The following is a 26584-nucleotide window of genomic DNA, read 5'->3' on the forward strand; positions in this document are numbered from 1 at the left end:
ATCAAGTTTGGAAAATTTTCAGTCATCATTTCAAATACTTTCCTTCCCCCCGCTTTCAGCAGACTGCAGTTACACACATATTGGGCCATTTGAGATTGTCCTCGGGCGCAGTGATGACTCGTTTATTGAAGTTCTCTTACGTTCACTTAAGTTCTTTTCTGCACTGTCTAGTCCGTCATCAGGGCTATCCAGTGTGTTTTTTTATCTGCTCCATTATAGTTTTCACCTACAGTGCTTTTATTTGAACCATTTTTACATCATCTGTATTACTACTTAATGCTTTCAAAATAGAATACTGTTAACAGTTAGCTGTTTTAATATTGTTATCTGCTAATTATCACAGTGTATATCAGGTCTCAGTTGGTTCTGATAGATTTTATTTTTCATCATTATGGACTATTTTCCTGCTTCGTTGCATGCTTGGTAAATTTAACATTATTATTATTTTGGAACTTTTATGTTGGGAGTATAGCCAGTTAACAGTGTTGTGATGGTCAGGTAGATATACAAGTATCCATTCTCTCCGAAACTTCCCCCTCATCCAGGCTGTCACGTAACACTGAGCAGAGTTCTCTCTGCTATACTGTACAGTAGGACCTCCTTGCTGGTCATCCACTTTAAATATAGCAGTGTGTACATGGTGATCCCGAACTCCCTAACTATCCCTTCCTCCCACCCCCAGCAACTATAAGTTCCTTCTCTAAATCTATGAGTCTGTTTCTGTTTTGTAAATTTGAATCACTTCTTTTTAGATTCTGCATATAAAGCATGTCGTATGATATTTTTCCTTCTCTGTCTGACTTACTCTGCTCACTATGACAGCCTCTAGGTCCATCCATGTTGCTGCAAATGCCTGCTAGTTTTTGACTGGATGCCAGACACTAGAGACTGAGTACTGGGTATTTTTATTCCTGTAGAAATTCCAGAGCGTTGCTCTGGGATGCGGTTATTTGGAAACGTTAATCCTTTCAGGTTTTGCTGATGAGCAGGGTTGTTTAAGGCAGGACCAGAGCAGTGTTCAGTTTAGGGTTAATCGGTCCCCATTTCTGAAGCAAGACTTGTGTGTTCCATAGAGTTCCATGAGTCACGCCTCCCGATCTCACGGGTGAGAGCAGGCACTGCCCCCAGCTCTGTATGAGCACCAGACGCTGTTCTGTCTAAATCTTTGAGATGGTTTTTCCATGCTCTTGAGTAGTTACCTCACACGCATGTTCAGTCCAGAACGCAGCTGGAGACTTCACGTCGGGGGCCAGGCGGGACTTCACGAACTCCTGGGCTTCCTGCTCTGTGCAGCTCTCTCCAGTCCCTCCCGCTCTAGCCGCCCTGCTCCCTCTGCACCCTCAGCTCTGTCTCCTCAACTTGGGGTGCCCTTCGGCTCCCTCATTCTTCCCCCTTCTTGCACTGTAGCCCAGAAGCTCTCAGAGGAGTAATAAGCTTGCTAATCTCAAGGCTGACCTCATTTTCCCCTTCACTATCCTTTGTTGCCTATTGTCAGTTCTCAAAATCATATTTTTTTCATGCAATTTGTCTTTATTTTTGATTGTTTGAGGTGAGGTGAATCTGGTTCCTGTCAATCTCAACTTGACCATAAGTCTGAGCTAATGTATTTTTTAATTTTTTAAATTTCCTAATATGGAAAGTAATGACAGATTTAATTGTCATAAACAAAAGCTCTTTGCAGGGGGGTGGGAGTGGGAGGCTGAGTAACTGAAGAATGTAAAGAGGTCCTGGGGTCAGAAAGTTTGAGAACCAGTGGTCCAAACCATCATTTCCCAGTATTGTTCCTTGAGATGTTAGTGGTTCCATGAACAGTTAATTCCATACAAGGCTTTCTTCAAGTTAAAACAGACTTCTCACCTCAAGATCTCAAGACTTCAATATGCCGACGTGCACTGTGACTCTAAAGGAACACAGGTATAGACAGAGATGGCTGCAACGCTCCCTAAACTTGGTTGATGATGAAAGCTTTTTCGGGATCGCACTCGGGTCTCATGCATTGCAGGCAGATTCTGTACCATCTGGGCCATCAGGGAAGCCCTTCAGAACTGGAGTTGTCAGCAGATGTACCAAACCGCCACAGGGCCCTGAGAATATCCCAGGTGGGCCAGTTTTAAAACAGAAATATTGATGTTTACCATGCAACACTTCAGCATTACATTTGGACTAACTTGGGAGTACCCTACTGCTCTGCTTCCAAATGATGAAAGTGACGCCTCTCAGCACAGAGCCTGCTCAAAGCCAGACTGCTGTTTCTACTCCTGGAACGACTGGAACCTTTATAGTTGGAGTAGCTGTTTTGCCATGGCTCCCAATTTTAGAATAAATTTAATTCTGAACGGGGAGGGGGGGGTGGTCTAAACTTTAAATTTCAAATTATCAGGTGCCTGACAACTTCGTGTATTTTCCTCTTGAATATCTGTTAGCATATGCAGTAGTTTGGGAAACAGTAGGATGGGGAATGTTGGCTCTGTGGTAAGTTAAATTCCGATTATCTATAGCACTGAAAAGTTTAGTGGCTTAAAAAGGCATTTTTGTTCACAGATCTGCAATTTAGTCAGAACTCAACAGGAATAACTCACTTTGCACCAGTTGGTATCCACAGGGATGGTTCAAAAAACTGGGCACTGGAACAGTCTGCAAGCTGTTGGTGATACTGTCTGACGAGGGAGATCTTAGCTGAGGTTATGGCTGTAACACCTACACGCGGCCTCCCCGCCAAGAGTAAGCATCTCAAGAGAAAGAGGCAGGGAGCTGTGTTGTCTTTTCTAGCCTAGTCTGGTCCATTATATATACTGTTAAAAACGAGACACTGAAGTTGGGTAATTAGACTGCCATCTTTTGATGGAGCTGTCAAAAGAATTTGTACACATTTGAAGCTGCCACAGAATGATTTCAGTTTATTACCTAAGTCTTCTTCATAACCCTATGTCCTTGTCTTAATTTTTACTTCTTCTTACTTCGTTGTGGCCGTGCTGGGTCTTCGTTGCTGTGCAGACTTTCTCTAATCGCGGTAGGCAGAGACTACTTGCAGCACAGGCTCTCAACAAGCAGGCTTCAGTGGTTGCAGCATGCAGGCTTTAGAGCGCAGGCTCAGCAGTTGTGGTGCACGCACCTCGTTGTCCTGAGGCATGTGGGATTTCCCCACAGGGCTCAAACCCATGTTCCCTACGCTGGCAGGCAGGTTCTTAACCACTGGACCACCAGGGAAACCTATTTGTTAATGCTGATTAACTTCCCCAGCCTGCTGCCCCCTTTCTCACAGTGAAACCTAACTTACGGAACATGCAGTGTTCAAGGCTGTGATGTAAACAATCATGAGTTGTTTTCACGTGGTACACCCTCAACTAGCCTTTTCCCGCCAAGTTTCTGACTTTTTTCCTTTTCTTGAGGTTATGTAAGATTAAGATATATTCACACACTAGGCTGGTTCAATTTTATAATTACACATTATTGAACAATTTCACACCCTGCTCCTGAAAAATAAAGGGTTGACTGAGTCTTTGATAATGAACTAAAAGTTTCTGGAGAAATTAATGAAAATATACCACATATAGTCTAATATTCATTTTCTCCCTGAGCCAGCTGAATGTGCCAGGACAATGTAACATTCTTTGCCGATTTTGCAGAACTGAAATTTGCAAGATATTCGCCCATTTCCTGGATTAGTAATTCACCATCTATCAGATGAGTGGGGAGTCTTCTGTAGTTGTCTATAGGTAGCTGTTTGTAATGACCTAGATAAACCCAAGGAATTTCTAAGTGTTTTGATAACAGTGTGCCCACCCTGGGTCGGTGTGCCTTTCTGAGAAGCTTGTTCAGAAGGCTTCTATGGCCTCACTCCTAGAGGTCCTGCTTCTCTGCGGCCTAGAACCTGCCTTCCAATACTCTCAGGGGACTGGTGCAGGTTGTCTAGGAGCCACGTTTTAGGAGACTGCATCCAACAACAGAAGTGCGCCCACTGAGCTTGAGAGGGGCGGGCAGGCAGGCGGTCTGCACTGCTAAATGCCAGCTCTGAGGCGCTGGCATGGTGGGCCTGTTGCCTAGCAACCCTCACTTAGGGCACACTTGCCGCTCAGAGAGCCATCTTCTCCAACAGCTATAATGCAGAGACTAACCTGGCGAGTCAACCACGTAATGGGGTAGGTAGATGCTCTTTAACCAATAAAAATGCAGGTGGGGACCCACTGGTTAGTTTTATGCTAGCCAACATCACAGCACTCCTCCAAAAGGTTTACTGAAAGACACTGAATACCCAAACCAAGCTGAAGTTTTATTTAAAATGTAAAAGAAATAGTTCTTGAAATACTGATGAATAAAGTGAAAAGATGTAGTGCTCTCTTCCTACTAGTCAGCCAGCCTATCCAAGCACAAGGCGGCACACAGTACTTCCGTACTGCAGGATTTCACAGTGGTTGAGTGTTAGGTTACCTACGCCTAGATTCTGTAGAGACTCGGTGTGTGATCTTGCTCGGTTCTGGGTTTGCACCTCTACTGAGCATGAACGAGGGCCCCCGCTCCTTGGCCGTAGCCAAATCCCTTGGGCCCAAAGTTCTTCGCGTAGCATCCTACAAAAAAGAAAAGGGGAGAATCGGTGCAGGCCCATTAAGCTTTGCTGGCGTGACATGGCTGGAGCGGCTCAGCACTGCTTGAGACCCAGGCATCAACAAACCCCTGTAAACTATAGAAGCCTGCTACACATGCCTTACAGTAACTACCTTAAAGCTGCAAATTTAAGTCTTGAGTATTCTAGTTCCCTAGGTTTAGCTCATGGTCTCAACTGACTTGCAGGTTGGGACCAGACTAGTTATGTATGTGTCCGTTACCTTCAGATATTCATATGTTTTGCTTAAAACATTTAAGTTGAAAGAAAACTGTTGTTTATGTAGAGGTGTTTTTAATGGCCGGGAACTTAACTTACTGTGTCCTCAAGAATGTTCTGTGGTTTTCTGTCATCTGTAAGCATCTCTGCTGCTGCTGCTAAGTCGCTTCAGTCGTGTCCAACTCTGTGCGACCCCACAGACAGCAGCCCACCAGGCTCCCCGGTCCCTGGGATTCTCCAGGCAAGAACACTGGAGTGGGTTGCCATTTCCTTCTCCAATGCATGAAAGTGAAAAGTGAAAGGCAAGTCGCTCAGTCGTGTCCTACTCTGCGACCCTGTGGACTGTAGCCCAACAGGCTCCTCAGTCCATGGGATTCTCCAGGCAAGAATCCTGGAGTGGGTTGCCATTTCCTTCTCCAGGGGATCTTCCCAACCCAAGGATCGAACCCAGGTCTTCCGCACTGGAGGCAGACACTTTAACCTCTGAGCCACCAGGGAAGCCCTACCAGGCTCCCCCATCCATGGGATTTCCCAGGCAAGAGTATTGGAGTGGGGTGCCATTGCCATCTCTAGATCTTTTCAAATACCCAGTGGCCCTATCCCCCACCTTTTCCCCATTTTTAGAGTATTTTATCCCCCTCCTGGTGACATTTCCTTCACTAATAGCCAGTACAGGATATTCATATGGACAGCAATAACTGAAGTTAAATTATACCTTTACAATAGATTTCACCTTCTTTCTCAGTCAGAGTTGTTGACTCAAGACTCTTCCCACACTTAGCACATCGGAAACAGTTTTTGTGCCAGGGCTGGAAGAGAAGAATGAGTAAGTTTAGGTGCTGGAAGATCAGCCCCACATGGGCTCCTGACTGCTGTGGGTGAGCCCCAACCAGGATAAGCCCAGACCTTCCACATGCTCGGCTGCCTGCGGAGGCACTCAATTCAGACTTCATCCACAGCAGACACGGAGCGGGAGCTGTGCCACAGAAGGGCCATTTCCCGAAGAGCTGTCTGAAGGCCCGCCGCAGGCGCAGTGGACTCCCTTAAAGACCACCTCCCCTGTGGTTGAGAACACTGCAGCTTAAAGAGGAAACGTGCTCGGGCAACGCTTCCAAACTGAATTAGCATCAGGTGCCCTGATACTTCCTTTCTTGTTTTTTTTTCCCCTTTCACCACACTGAAAAACCTGTGGAGTCCAGGTTTGTTAAAAGTCTTGCTTTATTCGTTAACACCTTCATAAGTGCCCCCCCCCCATGAAAACAAGTTTCTGTTAAACATAGATCTGATCTGTCAAACAAGGGGATCACTCCAAAAAATTAATGATTCAGATGGAAATCTGATTAAGAAAAAGTTTAGTTCAAGGCATTCATTTATAAGGCAGAGCGCCTGAGTGGGCCTTGAAGGGACCTGGGGGGGAGAGGGAGCAGAGAGCAGGCTTACTAACTCTAGACAGCCCCTCACCTTTCCAGCTCCAATGATCTTCTCGGCAGCGTATACAGAATCCCCACATCTGGAACACTTCTCAGCACCTCCGTATTTCTGAGCAAATTTAGAAGTGTTTGGATTTGTTGTCGGCCTGTGAGGTTGAACACTGTGGAAGGGAGAAGAAAGGAACTAGGTAAGATTTCCCAAAAGGCTCTCAGAAGCCACAAGGCAGACACAACAGAACTCTGGGACGTAACTGCTTTCCTGTCCTTGGCTGGAGGCCTCCACAGGCCAGGACAGGGCAAAGAAGAAAGAAAGCTCAGGGGCTAGCCAGTTATTATTCTTAATCTATTTATGGGCTCATTATTGTTACCAAAAGTCAGACAAGGCTTAAGTATCTGTCCCTCTGAGTCTATCAACTCATCAGAATTCATGGAATCCTCAGCACTAAACACTTAGGCCACCTACCATAGCATGTATGTGCACCCCACATTCGTATTATTATTGTTGATATAACATTGGAGTTAACAGCTAGCTTCTTCACAAAAAATAGAAAATATCAGTGGTAGTTTAAGCAGTCAAGTTTCTGCATATAGGCAGAATTATGAAAATTAAGTATGTTTTATGGATTATTTAATTCCCCAGTATATTGGGGGAAAGTATAAATAACTTACTTTCTTCATGGGAAAATATTTCAGAAAGTTGGCCTATTACTATGTGATCGGTGTATCTTTTGCTTTTTCTCTGTATAGAGTGCTGTTTTTGTCACTATTTACAGGTCACTAGATAAAACCTTATTTTCCTTGTTCTGTAATTTTTTTCCACTCATTATATAGATGCACCTGCACATAGAACACCATTCTGGGCTCTGAACAGATTTAAAGGCTACTCTAAAACCTTACAAACAGGTTGAGCAGATAAGACAACAGTTAGCATTCAGCAAAGGGTAGCTAAGTGTCAGTTTTCCCACCTAGAAAAACAATCTTGTCCTAGTTATATTTTCACTAAGTAACTTACATATATGTTTTAAGTGAAATGTTTACTGAGAAATACCACCTTTTCTTAAGACAATTTATTCAAATTTCACACGTATTAATATCTTCATCTCCAAGTTTCCTACATTTCCACCTACCTAAATTGTTTCATGCACAGAATTTCTTGAATCACGTTTGATGTGGCCACTGGAAATTTTATTCTAAGCAACAAATACCAATTCACAGTACTAATTCACAGGATTGAACTGTCCGTAAATGGGCATATTTTTACAACTCCACAACCCACTGTATCTACATAGTCAGGCCTCTATCCACAAGTTGTGCACCCACAGATTGATCCAACTCAGAGTGAAAATACTCAAGAAAAAAATTCCAGGAAGTTCCAAAAAGTAAAACCTGAATTTACCACATACCACCAAGGAAATGGCAACCCACTCCAGTGTTCTTGCCTGGAGAATCCCAGGGATGGAGGAGCCTGGTGGGCTGCCGTCTGTGGGGTCGCACAGAGTCAGACATGACTGAAGTGACGTAGCAGTAGCAGCAGCAACTATTTACATAGCACTTACATTGTAATAGGTCTTATAAGTCATCAGGAGGTGATTTAAAAGTACCTGGGAGGATATGTGTAGGTGACATGCAAATACCACACCATTTTGTGTAAGATCTGAGCATTCTCGGGTCTTAGTATCCGTAAGGGTGCTGGAACCAGTCCCCTGCAGATACCAAAGGACATCCCCACCTACTTTGTGATCTTTAAAAGCTATTCACAATATCCAACACTTGTAGTTACATGTTCTCCAGGAAAAATTTCCAGATCTGCTAGTCCTACTGAGAAGAATTTGATATGAACTATCTTCCACCTTCCTTCCAACAACCTCAGAAGGGAAAGTCGCTTAGTCGTGTCCAACTCTTTGCAACCCCATGGACTGTGACCCACCTCTGTCCATGGGATTCTCCAGGCAAGAATACTGGACTGGGTTGCCACGCCCTTCTCTAGGGGATCTTCCTGACTCAGGGATCAAACCTGGGTCTCCCACATTGCAGGCAGTTTTTTTTTTTTTTTTTTTTTTTTAACCCATCTGAGTCACCAGGGAACTAACAACTTCAGAAGGTATGGTTAATTGTTACCTTGAATGTCAGATGAGGAAACATGGGCTTATGTGTTGAATAACCTGCTGAAGGGCCAGAGTATTAGTAAATTGGTGAGCCTGAACTAAAAAAATGCAGGTCTGCCCAATGAACCGGAGAAGGCAATGGCACCCCACTCCAGCACTCTTGCCTGGAAAATCCCGTGGATAGAGGAGCCTGGTGGGCCACAGTCCATGGGGTCACTAAGAGTCGGACACCACTGAGCGACTTCACTTTCACTTTTCAGTTTCATGCATTGGAGAAGGAAATGGCAACCCACTCTAGTGTTCTTGCCTGGAGAATCCCAGGGACGGGGGAGCCTGGTGGGCTGCTGTCTCTGGGGTCGCACAGAGTCGGACACGACTGAAGCGACTTAGCAGCAGCAGCCCAATGAACATGTCCCTGCCCCCCCGAGTGCTGCCTCGTCAAGAAGTTCTCCCAGAGTTGTGTGTGCCCCACACCTGTTGCGCTGACCACGTGGGGGCCTTCCAGACCACAGGTGCTCGCAGAGTGCAGTCACTGAGAGAGGCTTCCAGAAAAGGAAAGCCTACACCTGGTCCTGCTGGATGCATGGCACAGGGACAGGCTAACACAGGGAAGAGGGGAGGGCACAGATAACACAGGCCAGCTTGGAACATCGGCCAGTTACTGGAGGATGTGGGAAGAGCAGACACCGAGGAGGGGCCACTGGTCCTTGTGGCTTTACCACTGTGGCCACAGACACTGACTCACTTTGGGGTCATGGATGAGCTCTGTTTAGGGGGCAGCTGGACAGATCTGTGCTTGAAATAAAATCTTGGGGAACAAGAGTGGATTTTAACAAGTTGGAAAAGAACAAGAACAGTGAATGTTAACGAAGTCAGGTAAGCCGGCCTTCCTTCAAGTGATGGCATGCAGCCGTGAACGAGTCAGTCCTGGTACAGCTGACACCCAGCAAGGCGCCACGGCTCAGAGAGGAGCAGAAACGAGAGAGGCGGGCTTCGACGCCGAAAGGAGCAAGGCGCCACGGCTCAGGGAGGAGCAGAAACGAGAGGCAGGCTTCGACGCCGAAAGGAGCACAGGTTTGGGGCCAAGAGGACAAATGTTCAGATCCTGGCTCTGCTACTTAACCTGTGTGAACTGAGCCTTAGTGCCCTGCCTATAAAACAGGGACAAAGTACCTAAACTCAGAATTACTATGAAGATTATACAGAATGAACATAAATGTTCAGCAGACATAATTTCAGGCATACCACAATGCCTTGTGCTTAAGATTATAAGCTTTGGAGTTACACTGTTCTAGGCTCTACAGTTAACTAGCAGTGTGACTTTAGGCAAATCACTTAATTCTGTCTTTCTTTCTTCCTGAGTAAGATAGGAAGCCCTACTTCATAGGACTGTGAGAAGTATATGAGTTACCATATATTATTGCATAGTGTCCATTCTAGAGTAAGGGCACAATTAATGGCCTTGTCCAAGGGAAAGGCCATCTTACAGGATTATTATACCACTTTTGGCTTCTTCAGTATAAAAATGCCTGTGAAAAATATGAAGTTCATTTGAAGGAATTATCGGGTCAACAATAGGAATAAGTTTCATGTGAAGAAATTAGTCTCAACATGAATCACTAAAATTTAGCGGATTTATTAGCACTTGGCTTACTTGGGTACTGACACCGTTAACAGCAACTCATCTCATAGAATCAAACACAGGAAATAATTTCCAGTTTTAAGTAAGCTAAAGAAAAGTCATTTCTTGGTGAGGAAGCACTCTAGCATGGAGGGAGTGACTGAGGAATTGTCGCCGACTGCGTAACCCCGCAGGAGAAACGCATCTCCTGACTGCGACACTATCTGACATCTGTGAAGTGCTGTGGAAGCGGCACTAGCTTTTGAGAATATCATGACTCCTTGAATACATGCTATAAACCAGGACTGGGAATCACTAGAATAATCAATAGAACTTTGCCAGGTCCCAAACTGTCCATTATTTCAAGCTTAAAGAACAGCAGTAAATCTGAGTCATTGTCTTTGATTATTTTAAGCTAAAAACCTGGAAACTCCCAGGTCCCACTGCTCATCAAGCCACAGGACTCAGCACTGCTCCTCTCTGCTGGTCAGAGTCCTGACTCACCTCTCGGGCTTGATGCCCAGCCTCTCGCCCCGGTCCATGTTGAGCGTGCCTGCGCCCTGGCCGTACCCGTAGCCTTTTGGCCCGTACTTCTTTCCGTAGCAGGATTTGCAGTAGACCTCTTCATCATGAATTGCCACTGTGGTACTATCTAAATTCTTCCTGCAAACCACTGAGGGGGAGAAAGTTAGACTTAGAAAATGTGCCAAAGATGCCTTTTCCTTAGAACAGTGATAGCGCTGACTCAAAACTTAGAAAAGGGAAAGGACAGGCTCTCATTCCTGCTTCATCCTCTGCTTCCCAAAAGCCACCCAACGGCCTCTGGACTGCTCAGTTATCTGTGAGAGTGATCTGCCTTCCTCCACCTATATGATGGTTTGCATTAGAGATACATTAGAATGTTAACATCCTGAAGCCTCAAACTTTGTGGCAGGATCTGCCTCTCAGGCAGGAGGGAGAGAGGTTTCAGAGGTGACTGTGATACGGTGCACAAAAGCACCAGAGCTAGCGCTTTGGGCCCAGGCCTTTGCTCCTAGCCCTCAACACTCAGTCTTCATCCCCTTCATCCAAGGATTGTTTAAGAACAAAAGGGCAGGAGTGCCTTGGCAGGGGGCGGGGGCTGCCTCTGCAGCTCCTCCTCCCCTCAAAGCACCTCCTGGGATGAAAACAGTTTTAAAATCCAGAATTCTAGTTTTCATCACTAGTCTGGAAGGGAAAAAAACAGTCTTCTCGCATCTCACCACCAGCTTCTCCAGCAGTGATAAGTAATGTCTGAAAATCGTCAAGTGGTTTCAAGTCTCCCTTCAGTCCCCAAAGGGGAACACATTCTTTCTTGATGGATTTCTTACCACAAGACATTTCCACGTATCCCACTTCATAAAACTGCCAAATGTCATCAGGTTTTATCCAGACATTATTTCACTTTCTAAAACTGCAATTAAGCTGGAGAAAAAAACAAACTGTGAGAAAGCTCACTGGTAGCACAGCTGGGCAGCAGGAAAGCCGCCCTGGTGCGATAGAGGAGGGGGTCCCCCCCTTAAAGGAGAGATGGAAAGAGGAGGGGCGGAGGCAGGGAGACGCGACCAGCTGGCTGCTTCAGAGCAGAGCTGGATGGTGAAGTCTCTGTTTTCTTAGACTGAGGTCTCTGGTAGGACAGAATGACATCATCCTCTTTGAACCTTGATGCTGAGGCTCCAGTACTGACATACCTGTGTCTGCCTAAAGGTAGAGTGAACCTAAAATTGTACACTGCTGAAGAACAAACACCCTTCACAGAATACACAGAAAAAAACTGTTTAAACACGTATCTATGAACCAGAACAAGTTTAAATATATGAAATTTTTACTGCAGAACCACCCCCTCCCCCTAAGGCCTCATCTGCATTCTATGCAGTAAAATTTGAGGTCTACAAACTCCTCTAAATTATTTCTTTAAAAGGCTTTAGTCAGCAGAGGCAAATATTAGGAAAGAGTAATAAAAATGACCAGTAATGACCTTGACATTTAATAAACACTGGCTTGATTATGGTGTAGACCTCGTGGCTTAACCTAGAGGAAACAGCACAGTTTTTCAAGTGTCTGCATTTCCTCTCTGTTCTTACACTCTCTCGGTACAAAGCTGTGGAAAAATTAGATTCCTTTAAAAGAAAATTAACTTCTAAGAGAAGAAACGGTTAAATCAAATCTGAGAAATGCTAGCTGCTATGGAGGCGTGCAGAGTAAACACTCATATGCTGTGTTTGTATTCCGTGTAGCTGCAACTCTGTCGTCTGTCTCTGCCTGCCTGCAAAGCAGCTGCTGTATAAAAAGGTCCAGATGCCTTCAGTGTTGGTGCCTGGAAGGAAAAGGAAGACTAAAATTTGTGAGGGAAGCTCTTTCTGGTTATTCCTTAGTGTAACTAATTTTTTTAAAAAACCATACAGAACTCCTAACAGTAGTTTTCACTGCACAGTACTCTAGAGACGGCAGATAAGTTGCACAGATGGGAGGGTTCCTCATGTGACAAACCCTTCATTAAAGAAAATGTCATATGAATCAAGCTGATTAACGTAGAGCTTTCTGAAGCAGCTACTCTCCTGTTTTAAGACGGAAGACTTGGTGGTCCTCAGAAGGAGTCTGCAGCGTGGTGGGTGGGGGGCTTCTCTCCTATCCTCTTTTTCTCCTTATCAGGTACTGCTCCTCCGTGGAACAGTCGGGGATGTGCTGTTTCACGGGCTACTTCCTGTCTCCATCAGACACTCTGCTCATTCTCCATCCAGAAACAACAGGAATTCCCCACAAACTCTATGGTATTCTCATTTCCTTAGTTCCTTTCCCTCAAATTTAGGACATCAATAACAAGAGAGAACTGTAAATATTTATTCACTATCAGAGAAGTTAGGATCTGAGCTTCTAGACATGTGAATTTCAGCAACTAACATGGTGAGAAACCGGCCAGTAGGTTTCAAAGAGGAGGAGCTCAGCCAGGACGAGAAAGCCAGAGCGCACGGGGATCGGAGCCAAGCCCCGGGGGCGTGCCAGGGACTGTGCTGGGCGCCAAACCACAGACACCCGCGCGCTCTGGGTGCAGCAGGGGAGACAGACGTGACAACTGATAACGTGCATGGAGTTACCATGCACGAATGGAGGGGAAGTGCTGTGGGGACGCAGGGCTGAGTGTCTGGCTCGCTGTCCTTGCTGGGAGGCTGGGTGCATGCACTGTCCAGGAGGACAGACAGGCGGAAACCACTGGGACTGCTGGTGTCAGCTTTGTTAACAGAAGCAGCCGCTTCCCGAAGTAGGTGAATGGAAGCTCCCACACGCGAGTCCGAGCTCAGGGCAACTCACTGCACAGAAAGCAGCAGCGGTGGAAGCTCCGGCCATCACACTGCACCTCCTCGGCGTGGTACACGGTCCTCCCACAGGCCCCGCACTTGTTGCCACCTCCCCAGACAGGCATCCTGTGGAAGAGAGCATCTTTAGGACAGGCCCCTACCCAGCAAGATGCCGCACAGGTTCCCCGGAGGGCTGTTTAGACCCGGGGGACAGCGTTCATTTCTCTATAACCTGCCCTGACCACACCTTTCAAAGATGGGCGGGTCTGCCAACATAACCTCATCTTGCCTCCCAAATTACAGCTCTTTCACTAGGAAACGGGGTTGTCACAAACAGGTTTTTTTCCTGCTACAGGACAAAGGACGAGGCAACAGTGCAGGCCGCCAGGCACAAAACAAACCGCCACCCTCATCCACAGGCTTTCAGAAAGCAGTGTAGGGAGCAGAAAGGCAGACGCCGCCACCAGCACAGCCAGCTGCAATGAACTGTTTGAAAACTCAGCTGAGGGGCAGAGCTTGTTGCTACATGTTTACGTCACTGTAACACTGCCACACTCTTAACCACTTAACATACACAAGCTATGACACACTTTCTAAGGAGGAAGCAAGTGCTGAGTGGCCCGGCAACATTAAGCTGTGTATGTTCAGTAAAGTTACAGAAGGTCAAAGCGTAAATAGTTATCTGCCTAGCACAACTGCTCGGGTGGAGCCTGGCTGTAACCACAACAGACCTCCATCCAGATGCCGACCATATCAGCTGCTGTCCTCTGGTCCAGCCAACAGCTGGCTGTCCCTCTCTGATGGGCCTGGCCGTCCATACAAAATGTTGCCCAGTCCCCTTCCTAGTGAAGTGAATTGCTCGTTGAGTGTGTCAGAAAAACCTCTTAAGTAGTGTGGCCTGATGGGGCTTCCCAGGTGACTCAGTGGCAAAGAATCCACCTGCCAAAGCAAGAGGCTCCGGAGACCTGGGTTCGATCCCTGGGTCAGGAAGATCCCCTGGGGGAGGAAATGGTAGCCCACCCCAGTGTTCTTGCCTGGGCAGTCCCATGGACAGAGGAGCCTGGCAGCATCACACAGAGTCAGACACGACTGAGCATCTGAGCACGCACGCAGTGTGACTTGAGGTGGTAGAGCAGCTGGAAGCTGAAGTCCTCAGCTGGCTCGCTATGATGTAGGGCAGCGTGTTCTCGTCTCTCTCTCAATGGGTTGGTCTACTTGGACCCAGTCTAAAATGCCTAGTTCTGAATGGCCAGCCTGCTCGAGTGCCTTTGCCAGTTACAGTTGTCCTGTAAAGACAGCATGTTATGTCAGCCCTGCAGTACCTACAACACAGTGTCTAAAAACACAGTATAAGAATCCCTTCGGCTTCCACCGTCATTTCCAGACTTCCCTTCAGTCAGTGGCGTTTGCAGCCCTTGTCTGTTGCGTCCCCTTGGATGAGCGGCTGGCCTCTGTAGGAAGTATTCATAGCTGGCTAAGAAAGCTGGGACATCCTGACTAACTCAAATCTGGCTAGAAAAAGAAGAGACAGGGACAGCCTCTTAAGCAAAACGCTGAAGAATCTTCAGTCTTAAGATTAAAAAGGAGGGTGGAGAACATTCCCATCCTACTCACCATCCTACACCATTTAGACCATCCAGAACATGAGGCTTCCTGGACATTGAGATGAGGTCTTTCCACAAGAAAGCCTGACAGAATTAATCACCGTGTTGGGCACCCTGCTGGTACCCAGCCTTCTCTGGCCTCTCTTCTGGGAATACTTTCCCCAGATTCTCTCCAGGGAAGCAGCCATCTCTTTCTTGGCACATGTGCTTTAAGAGACTTACTAAGATGCAGTTTCCTGGAGACAGTGCACGGTGCTTGCTACCAATTCAAGACAACATGCAGGTAAGCATTTAGAAAGCTTTCCCCAGTTTTATGCCACAACAGTCAAGAGCATAACCAGTGGGCTCATCTTGTCAGACAGAGGACAGTCAGATGGTCAGTCTCTATTTGGAAATTAAAGAGAACAGTCCTTTACCACAGACGGTTTGAGAAGCACTGGGTTAGAGGGGTTTGACTCGACCCTCCACTCCAGGGTTGGGCATGCGACTCGTCATACCGGTCATCACTGCATCCCCTGTGGTGACTGGTTTAGGACCAGGCACAGGACCCCAGGCCAGTTCAACGGAAGTGAAACCTGGTCTTTGGTTTACAGTTAACCGGGCAAATGCAGGAGAGGCGTTGCTAGCAGCTGTCTGCAAGAAAACTTAAGAATGAAGCCAGTATGGAGGAAAACAGACAAACGATGCTTTTCAGCTTCACCTCGTTGTATCCCATGCTCTTCACTTACATGAGCCAATAAATTCCCTTTGGGAGATAGAGCCCCTGGTCCCAGAAATAAACAGCAGCAGCAACAAAGAGACACACCAAGGCCTGACTGATGGGACCAGTTATCACTATACTATTGGCCTCAACTTGCAGAAAGCCTATTTCTCTGACCCCAGGAACAGATTAATTCCTGGGGTCCACGCGTGTTCCCAGGCTCCTGTGAAGGCATCGCATAGGATCGATACCCAGCACCAATGGGATGTATCTGCATAGGAGTTTAGGAGCTGCATGAATCTCTCATTCCCGTCCCTGCAGACGGGTGCTCCGTTGTTTACATGCACAGTGAAACCTGAGCCCGGCCGCAGAACTTGACACAGAACTGGGCTCCAACAGCCTGCCCTGGCTTAAGCTCGGAGCTGAGTTAATGTAATGACCTTGCCCCATGGCTCCAAAGTTACCTGCATTCTGGAATGCTCACAGATACAACAGACATCTGCTGGAAGTAACCCCATGATTCTGAGGAATCCAAACACCAAAGCCAGCCTTGTAGGTAATGATGCTGTAGTGACTTAAAATGGGATCCCAAACATCAACTGCCTGGCTGGCTTTTAAAATGCATTATCGTCAAGGCCCTTCTCATCATATTCGAAAGTGTCATGGTACCGCCAACCTGTATCATATTTACTTTGGAGCAATCACCTGTCAGGAGAAGCCAGACTTCTATCAAGACTAACACTGTTCTGGGTTTTCTTTGACTAGCATTTAAAAATACATCAAAACTAACTCATCACTCTATGTTTCTCTCTACTGTAGAGCAACTTGGGACTTTTAAAAAAAGAAGAATATCCTCCCTTTTCTTAGGCAACTCAGGGTTACTTAAATTCACTTCTTGTAAGTTATGTCTGATTCCTACTGTAAACACCATGCCAGTCAAATGTTAAGTAGTCATCTTGTGGGGAAATACCTATCCAACAGCTATTCAGCTTAGCATTTTAAGAACTTCCTTTGGGGGTGGGGACCACAGTTCTGTCTTCCCCCCACATCTACCAGAGTATTTGGCTTATGTTAAAATACTTAATTTCTATTGTTTTAAAAGAATCCTTCCGTTTTCAATTTGCACACTTCCCGATTCCATGTTATGAAGACTGCGTAGCACTGCCCTACTTTTCTCCGTCACGTTCTTGGAATCTCAGCACAATTTCCAAGTCATTAGCTTTTTAAAAGTTGCACTCAGCTTAAAGGCTTTGCTCAGGGTTCTGAATAACACTCCCTGTGGGCCAGGCTAACAGGGCATCCTCAGAGAGAGCCAGTTGGATTTATGTTTATTGGTTAAGCTGGAGAGTGGGTAGCTGGGTGTTTCTTAGTTTCGTACGTCTGAAATATTTTGTAATGGGAGGAAAGAAGGAGGGAAAAGAAGGAAGGGAGAGATGAAGGAAAACATTGATTTAGACAGACCTGAGTTAATTTCACTATTATAATGGTTGTGCAGTCTTTGGCTTTCTTAGATGCAAAAGGAAGGGGGAAGGAAGGTAACCCTCTCTACCTCACAGAGATATTGTGAAGATAAAACACAAATACATAAATTTCTTGGCAGATATCCAGTAACTGGCAGCTTGAAGATGGGGGAGCATCTCATACTGTCCACCCTGCCAGCAGTCTTCCTAGAGGAAACCCCCTGACCAGCACCCACAGGACACAGCTCAGAGCAACAGCCAGTAAAGAAAAGAGTTACCTGATCAGTCCCTCAAAAACCTTCTTCTGGGACATTACAGTGCACCACAAGTAAATGACAGTTGGCACCCATGGGGACTATGAAATGAAGCTCGAGTTTACACCTTTTGGGTGTACCCTTCTGCACATTTGCTAAGTTTGGCAGAGGGAAACGGGACCATCTTTCATTTCTGTCACTCTTGGCACTGCTATGCATAGATTAACACACACACATACACACCCAAAGCTTCATTTTCCTACAAGCCCCTGGCTGCACTGCTCCACGACAGCTGACATTAATCACAGCAGGCTGGATTTGCACTGAGCAGTCTGCATGCCTTTCCCTGATTCTGTGCATTAATTTACAGAATGGTAAGAAAATCCCACGTCACACACACCTTGCAAAAGAGGCCACACTTGGGCTAATTCCGGTTTTTCATCTTGTTCTTTGGTTCTCATTACCAGAAAGAGTTCCAGCGCTAGGATTTATCCACTGTGCTGGATGAAAAAAAAAAAACTTGATTTTCATCCAAACACCTATGTGCAGTTTCTCTTTGCTGCTTCTCGCTAGTCTAAAGGCACCACACCCAGAATCCATAACACTTAGCCCAAGAAGAAACTTACTGTCTAAATCTGAGTCACCTTGTGGTAAAGTTAGCTCATTCTCTAGATAGCCAGTGGCCACAGGGATCATTCTCCCCACCTGTGCTGCGCTGACTGCCTTATTTTAGGATCTGAATGATGCAAACCCATGAATTTCAAGTCTCCATGTCACCACTTGCAATTTAAGTTAATTGCTCTGATGCCGAGTGAATTGTTCATAAACCTAGATTCTAAATGCTTCCAGAAGATCTGCCATTTTACGACTACATGCAGGTCTTTGTTATTATACTAGAATCTTTGTTAGCATACTGTAATAACTTCCCAAGAGGAGAATCTACTATAAACCAGTTTCATTTTGAGCCACATCTAGACAGGGTCACTTGTTAAAGAATATGTAACTGTCCCCAATTACAGTGGTTTTTAAAGAGGCCAGAGTTTGAGAGCTGTAAATAATTGGGAATTAAGCTTCACAAGCATTTGTGTATGAATGCCCATTCTAAAATTTTCTTCTTCGACCCAAACTACCTTCTATGTCCCTTATCTGAGTGGGACTGCATCTGAGTGACAGGCTCCATGTTCCATTGGGCATCTTCTACCAAAGCCAGATCCTCAAGCTAGCCTTCAGAAAAGCTCAGCCTCAGGGTGAACTAAGAAAATGGATTTTGGAGTCAACAGTCTCACTTCCCTCATATGCAAAATGAGGATAGCAGTGCCTTTCATATAGAGTTGTTAAGAGAATCAGATGAGAAAATGTCCTTCTAGTCAGCATCTAATTATTGGTAGCCTTTACCATCGGTATTTAGCCATGTTCAGTCTTTGTTATCAATACTCATCTCCTACCCATCTCAGAGTCCATCCATTCCTTCATTATACCCCTAATCTCTCTCAAACATCAGGAAAGCTGACTTCCTTCCCTCATCCAGTTAACTCCTGACTTCATTTCTGAATCTCAAGTAATTCTTCCAGCACAGGAGCAGCTGATAAAGACTGGAACGCTGCACTGTTCATGCAGCTCTCCTGCAGACCTATTAACTCAGCATCCTAGAAGCCTTATCCTGGGTCGGGAGCGGAGCATAAAAGGGTAAAGGAAGAGTGTCAGTTTCTCAGGAGTTCTACTTTGGTGGTAGACAAGTAACAGCAAAGTAATATAACCCAAAGCCCAGACGCATCCCTGACAGAGGGATGCCAGGATAGTTTCATCTTGTTCACTGATACGGGTTCCTGCAACTATGTTGAGAAAAGATTCCGGTCAGTCAAGGTCCTGAATTCAAGATGATTATTTAATGTCTGCCCCAGAAATCGCAGGGCACATGCCGCCTCTAATGTCATTCCTGGAGGAAGAGAGAGTGTGGGACTCAGAATCAGACGCTTGTAAGCTTGAAAGTCGGTGATCAGCTCTGCTATCTTAACCAAGTTCCTGACCCCTGAGCCTCTATGTCTTCAGCTACAACTTGGAAGTGGATAAGCAGTCTCTCATAGGATGACTGTTAAGGATTTAACGAGAGATTAATAACATTCGTAAAGTTCCTGGCAGAGAGCCTGTGCTCCATAAATGTGGGCCTCCTTTTCCTTCAGGAGCATCAGTGGGCCTGAAATATGGTTACCAAATGTTCCAGGGTTAAGTGACTTGCTCAGATCAGTGACCTCCAAAGATGCAAATCTAGGTTCAACCACTCATGTCTGACTCCAGAACCACAAGCTGTCCCCCAAACTCTAGCGTCCGATTTAAGGGTGGAGAACATGCAGCTCACTGGAGCATGAACTGGGACTCGCACCCAGGAATGCCTTCTGTTCCGCCCAGCGTCTTCACCCACCAGCTGGCAGTCAGTGAGCGTCCTCTCTGCCAATCTCACGCCCAGACGGCTGCTCTCGACCAAAAAGTACTCTCCCACTCCTCTGTGCCCCCCAAGTCCATCCTCCTCCTGAGGGAAACCGCCCTTCTGTCTAACAAGCACTCCTATGTTCACCTCACGCTCACCATTCATTACTAATTCTGTATCTTGTTGCCACTCATGTTTTCAACCCGGAGGACAGCAAAATCCTTGACACAGATTTGGAGACTAGCTGCCAATCACCCATTAGAATACACCCACGCTCTCAACTCGGTCACTCTGACCTCCGTCTGCCAGACCTCCATCTGTCCATAATCTGTGCCAACGACCAGATATTTAATTACTCAGACAATTTAATGTTTGCGTGGTTTTTACATACAGTCAGACTGAGATCGATCTGCCAAGACTACTGTTTATTTGCCAAAAGATCTTAGGTTGGTTATCTGATCTGCTCATTTTCTCATTTTAAAAATGGGAGATACTGCTTATTTATATCATAAGGCAGTTTTGAGATTGTACGATATTTGTAAAGCACTTAGAGTAATGTCTGCCATGTGATAAGTAACAATAATTAGAAATAGTTATTTCTAACTATTCTAAAGGTTGGGGCTTCCCAGGTGGTAAAGAACCTGCCTGCCAGTGCAGAAGTTTCAGGAAACACAGGTTCAGTCCTTGGGTGGGGAAGATTCCCTAGAGAAGGGAATGGCTACCCACTCCAGGATTCTTGCCTGGAAAATTCCACGGACAGAGGAGTCTAGTGGGGTCACACAGAGTTGGACGCGACTGAGTAAGAAAAATCAATCAAATGTAAAGCTTACTATACTTAAGTAGTTTACATATTATATTAACTTAATTCTTGTAACAGCTAAGGATTATCATTATCCTCATTGTATGAGTGGGAAAGCTGAGGCATAGATTATTAAGTGGCTCATAACTGTGAAACCAAAACTTACCAATTCAACGTAAAAATACCAATGAAATTCAAATAGACTGTATTCAGTATATTTGACTGATGTTTCACTGAAAGTAAACCACTGCTACCACACAGAACAGTAGTGACTGACATGGGCCTATTCGTACCAGTTTTTTTTTTTTTTAATTTTTTTAGATTTATTATTTTTATTAAAAAAATTTTTATTGGGAGTATAATTGGTTTACAACGTTGTATTACTTTCTGCTGTAGAACAAAGTGAATTAGTCATAGATGTATACATATAGACAGATCTGTCTCCTCGCCCTCCCACCTGCCCAGGTCCAGAGCGCCCAGCTGAGGCCCCTGTGCTATGCAGCAGCTTCCCACTAGCTATCTGTTTGATACGTGGAAGTGTATATATGTCAATGCTACACTCTCAACAAGTTCTTTTTAAATTGGGTGTTTTCTGTCCTGCTGTGGGAGGGGTGAGGATTTGATTCTGTCTTTCTCTTCTGGAAAAGAAGCCACGATGAAACCTTACTGGGAAGACATCCGGCGGAAATGCGTTCAACGGTATGTGCCGTCTTCTTGCTAGTCAAGGACAATTAGTAGTAGTGTTGGCACAATGAGATGAGCAACAAAGGAACCTGATGTCCTTTGCAAATGGTTTACATACACATTTTTTGGTTCTTCCTCTAAGACTTACATTAAAATGTTCAACAATCAGAACTTGTGCCTGCCTCCTCCACAATCCATTTTGAGAAAACTCCCCTAAGTCAAGGTTCTTAACCTGAGGTCCACAGATTCCCTGAAGTTCTGGGGATTGGTGAACTTAGTACCATGTACTTTATTTTATGTACTTAAAAAGTTTGAGAAGGGGTCCAGAGGCTTCACTAGACTGCCACTTCCATGACACAACAAAGTTAGGTAGTACCATCCTAAGTAATCGAGACCCCAGGTGCAGGGAACCCCATCCAAGAGAACACAAGGGATGCCAGGCAAAACCAACCCAGGAAATGACACAGTTGAGGAAACCTGCAAAAGAGAAGAAAGCTGGGCTCCAAGCAAGGCCCAGGCAATACTGTCCAAGTCAGCACTCTCCCAGAGAAGGCTTTCGCTGATAGCCATTTCCCCCTGTGTTTAAGTACAGAATGGTACAAGGAACAGCATGCCTTCTGAGAACCCCTGCAAGGTAAGGGCTATTACACCCATTTTATAAGATGAAGTAACAGACCCAAGAGTAAACTAACTTGCCTAAGGTCATCAAAGCAGTGGGTGCTGAAGCTGGGATGTGCATTTGGGCCCTACCGGCCAGTCCTGCCCTTCTCACCGTGCTATGCCTCCCCTCCTGCAGTGGGCGTGCTCACCCCGCTCATCTGATTTACCTGATTTTTGACAGGGAAGAAAAATTAGAGGCCCAGATCTCCACATTCAGTGGCACTGAGGTTTCTCAAGCTCTTCATGTATTACTGCCAACCTTTACTCTATGCCATCACTCTTGCTGTTTCAATGTAAAATAAGTTTCCTCAAAATCCAAGTGAGTTGGCGGTTTCATCAGGACAGACCTCCAAAGGGTATGGCTTTCAGCTCAGTATTTGGCACATACCAGTATCAGTCAGTATTTGTGAATACATTTAGAGGAATCCATTAAAAAATTCAAGATAGAAACTGTAGCTCCAAGCTGCTAATACTTACATGGCTTGAGTCCAATTATATCTTTGTTCTCTATAATTGCAATCTTACTCAAACTTTCATTCATTCATTCAGCTAACCAGTACTGGTTCTGGTCCAACAGTGTTTAAGATATCCAAGCAAAGTTCTGTGAATTTCAAAGACTCGTGAGATGCAGACCCTGTCTCTACCTAACTTCATTCTGAAAGAGAAAGTGAAGTCGCTCAGTCGTGTCCGACTCTTTGCGACCCCATGGACTGTAGCCTATCAGGCTCCTCCATCCATGGGATTTTCCAGGCAAGAGTGCTGGAGTAAAGGAAACTAGAATTCAGAGTAGAAAGAACCTTGAGAAATACTGGTAAAGTATCAGAGGCAATCAATTTTAGAGGGCAACAACCAATGAGATAGTGGGGGGAGACCCCAGAGGACTTAGTAATATTTGTTCTAGTTTGGTATGCAGTTTTTAAAGTATGACTTAAATACATACAGTTTTAAAGTATGTCAGTCTGTTACCTTCTGAGATAGTCTGTGGAGTGTGTTTCTCTAAATACTCCACTTCTTACCTAATACTTTCTCAGTGAATTCTTTCTGAGATGAGGCATCAGGAACCTGAGTTTCATTAAGTCCTGAGACTAGTAACTAAGGCCCTCCCACCCGGGTGGAGATGGAATAATGATGTTGACCGCCCCCTCCCCACCCCAGCCTCGCCCCCAACTTCAATAGATTAAGGCTTGGACTCTGTTGACCTCTGTCCCAATTCTATGCTGAATTCTCCTTTGCTCAAACCCCTTCATGAATATGCATGTGCCCTTAGCTCAAAACTTCCCGTTTTGCTCTTGGGGAGACACTTTTGCTGTTGGGGAGACACTTTTGCTGTTGGGGAGACACTGCTTTAGGAGAGTATTCTCCTTCCTTGCTACAAGTAACAATAAACCTTTATTTCTCTCTCTCTCTCACACAAACACACACACACAGTATGTGAAATTTACCCTTTTAGAATCTATTGCCCAGCTTCTTTCTCTCTCTCTCACACACACAGTATGTGAATTTTACCCTTTTAGAATCTATTGCCCAGCTCTTTCCCGAAAATCTGAGTCAAATTATAGCCAACTCTGTGGCTGTTCTATTTGAATTCTTGGCATTTTTATAAGTAGAGCTTTAAAACAGGTTAATTAGAAAAGTTAAGAATTATAGAGGCCATTTTTACTCCCCGAGTTAAAAAATTACCCAAAATAAAAAGTATTTATAAAATGAAAATGAAAAACAAGTCTGGTCTCTGGACCGCGAATAAAGCAGCTTAAACATCTTGAGTAACCATTTAAACAGATACCGTTCTACAAAAGTCCAGGCTGGGAGGTGGGGGTGGGGCAGACGTGGGTGTCTCCTGACTCAGAAAAGCCCCCTCCCCCCTCCCCCCTGGGGGCTGCCTACGTGGAGTTTTGGAACCGCGGTTGTGATTTTCAGAACCTGTCGCAGAATTTACAACTAAGCATTCTTGCTTTCCCGGTTTGTACCTGAATTGTAGAAAGTTCCGGAAAAAGCTGGGACTGATCGATATGACGTTTCACTCCCGTTCCTTCAACATTTAAGGTTCGGCGCTCGGTGGGCAGAGGCCGCCGAACAACAGGGCTACAGGAGCTCTGTACTCTTCCTCTGCAACAGAGGAAGCATTCTGGGTTCAACCGGCTATGGGAGCCCCCTGCTCACCCCCCAGGGCTCCGAACCAGCCCCTGGGAAGGTCGCTCTCAGCGCACAGCACACTCGGGGCACAGGAGACCCCAGGACTCGGATTCCGCCCTCCCCTCCGCGGAGAGAGAATGCGCCACTGGAGGAGCGGGCCCAAGACTACTAAAAGGCGGATTAGCAGCCACGCGAAACTCTCGACCCTACCTCTCTCTCCCGGAAAAACCGGTATGGAGATAACGCACCATTATTTCTCTGCCCAGGGGACCCGGGATACGAGAGCAGGGCTCGGGCGGCCGCGGGGACCAGGGCAGGTGTGTGGAGGGGGTTGGTGGGGATCGGGGCGCAGGAGTGAGGAGGATGAAGGGGGTACCAAATGGGGATCGCCATGGAAACATCAGAGGAGGTGGGAGGGGCGCCCGCAGGGCGGCCTGAGGATTCCGGGGGGCTGAGGGGGACCCCCACCCCCAACATCGGCGGAACACCCCCATCGCCTTACTCCGGTTACTCACTCAAATCGGAAGGGGGACCACGCTGAGGGCTCGAGAACAGGTCACAGAAACGGCAGCGGGAGTCTGGCAACCCGGCGGGGAGCGCCGGTACCTTTTAAAGCCCCCGTGGGTGTGGCCTCTGTGCACCCCGCCCCCACCCCGGTGCGCCCCGCCCCGCCGCACGGTACCTCTTAAAATACAGTGGGTGTGGCCTATGTGCGCCCCGCCCCGCTGCGCCGGGCACCTTTTAAAGCCCCGTGGGCGTGGTCTATGTGCGCCCCGCCCCTGCCCCGCCGCGCCGAGCGGCCTCCAGGGTACAATGCTAGGACTTTGGGGCGTCTGGAGGGAGGGCTGCGCGCGGCGGGGCTCCGCGGTTAGGCCGGACAGACAAAGGCAGAATCCCGCCTTTTCCTACTGCTTCCCGCGCGCCCGGCGTCCCCCGCCGTGCTGGGACCGCTCCGGCCGGTTTCCCCTTCGTCGTAGCCGCTGAAGCCCAGGGTTTCCTGAGGCGCTCAGGAGTTGGGGAAAGGAGACCGCCTCGCCCTGACGCGAGGCGGGACAGTGGGACGGTCCCGTCGGGAAACAGCTCTTGCGACGTGACCTTCCTACCGCGGGCGCCGGTTCTCCTTCAGGACGGAGCACTCCAAGGTCGAGGAGTTTCCAGCAGTAGAAAATCGGCCAGATCGGGGGTTTCCACCGCCCCCTCCCTTGCCTTATCCTTATAAGTAAACTCAAAGTGATCAGCTTCCCCAGTGGACAAGTATCCTCTGGCCCGATTTCCAGCTTCTGGGAATTCACGCAGCCTTCCTGTTCTTAAAGAGCAAAATTTCTCATCTAGACTAAATAAATGACGTTACAGAAAACGCCTCAGTACCCAAGTGTTTTGCTTTTCTCACCGCTGGGGTAACGGTTGCACACACTGCTGTGGGGGTTGGGGGGCAAACCCAGCCAGAAACCCCGGGCGCCAAAGGACCCTGCTGTGTCGGTGTCAGAAAACCCCAAGCGACCTGATACCTGACCGTACAGTCTGCTTTATTGTTTCAGGTGGAAAGAAAAATAAACAATGGCGTCTCTACCTTGTTCAGAGTTCTAGGCCTGCTAGTGACCTCTGTGCCAGCAGCCATGATCCCGGAGAGTTGGTGTTTGGGAAAGTGGAGAACTCCAAAAGGCAGTGACCAAGGCTTTCCCTCAGGTCACAAATGCAATAGCCTCCTCTAGCGCAAAGTTTTTCCAACTCCGCACTGTAGATATTTGGGGTTGCATGATTCGTAGCTATGGGGGCTTGCTGCACATTGTAGAATGCCTCCACCGACATGCCAATAACACCCTTCCTCACACACTGTAATAATCAAAAAGTCCCCAGACAGTGGTAAATGCCCTCTTGGGAAGGGGGCAGAGGGCATTGTTTGAGAACACCACCCTGGTATATATCTGCATGTCAAAGTGCAGAAGTGGCTTATAGTATTGTTTTATTTTATATGCTGGGACCAATCCAGGATAAACCCATTAAAACAGCAGCGTTATTCTCTGTCCACCCAGTACTGTGCAAAAACACATAGTGGTGATTGACATCTCCTGATATTGTCTTGGGAGTCTGAAGTATTCCTGCCTGCTGTGAGTGTTGCTAAATATGGTCAGCCCCTATTTTCATGACATCATCTAATGTAACAGTGACTTGACTCCTGGGGCCAACATGAAAAATCTGTTTTTCAGATTCTATATACCCTTTAGCTCTGCTGCTTAGAGTATTTATTTTTTCTTGCGTTGGTTTATGTCGTGTTTCTAACTGAATGAAGCCATCAGTGAATTTTGATGCCACACTGGTTTTCAGTAAATTGTCCTTTCTCAATTCTTTTGGGTTCTTTTTGTTACCTCCAGGCCTGAGCTGTTTGCTTTCTGATATGCTCATGTCATCCCTAAACTTGTCAGTTACCTCCTAGCATTTGAAGCTGGGGGCTTTGACAGCTCAGCTCGTAAAGAATCCACCCGCAGTGCAGGAGACCTGGGCTCAATGTTGGGAAGCTCCCCTGGAGAAGGGAAAGGCTACCCACTCCAGTATTCTGGCCTGGAGAATTCCACAGA

At 46.5% G+C, this 26584-nt stretch overlaps 1 protein-coding gene across 3 annotated transcripts; it reads right to left on the minus strand.

Moving 5' to 3' along the window:
- CSRP2 (cysteine and glycine rich protein 2) lies at positions 4252-24628 on the minus strand. 3 transcript variants are annotated; one of them, XM_018047589.1, is made up of 7 exons: positions 24524-24602; positions 23843-23981; positions 13303-13415; positions 10480-10648; positions 6281-6410; positions 5535-5628; positions 4252-4565 (listed from the first exon to the last, which is right to left on the minus strand). In XM_018047589.1, exons 3-7 carry the CDS (start codon positions 13412-13414, stop codon positions 4489-4491), a joined length of 582 nt encoding a protein of 193 aa, XP_017903078.1. In that variant the 5' UTR covers position 13415; positions 23843-23981; positions 24524-24602; the 3' UTR covers positions 4252-4488. The 3 variants fall into 3 exon arrangements, with proteins under 3 accessions (XP_017903078.1, XP_017903076.1, XP_005679799.1); XM_018047587.1 differs by lacking the exon at positions 23843-23981 and having other exon boundaries at positions 24524-24628; XM_005679742.3 differs by lacking the exons at positions 13303-13415; positions 23843-23981; positions 24524-24602 and adding an exon at positions 11325-12288.

The sequence above is a fragment of the Capra hircus genome, chromosome 5 (assembly GCF_001704415.2).
Source record: "Capra hircus breed San Clemente chromosome 5, ASM170441v1, whole genome shotgun sequence".
Lineage (NCBI taxonomy): Eukaryota > Metazoa > Chordata > Mammalia > Artiodactyla > Bovidae > Capra > Capra hircus.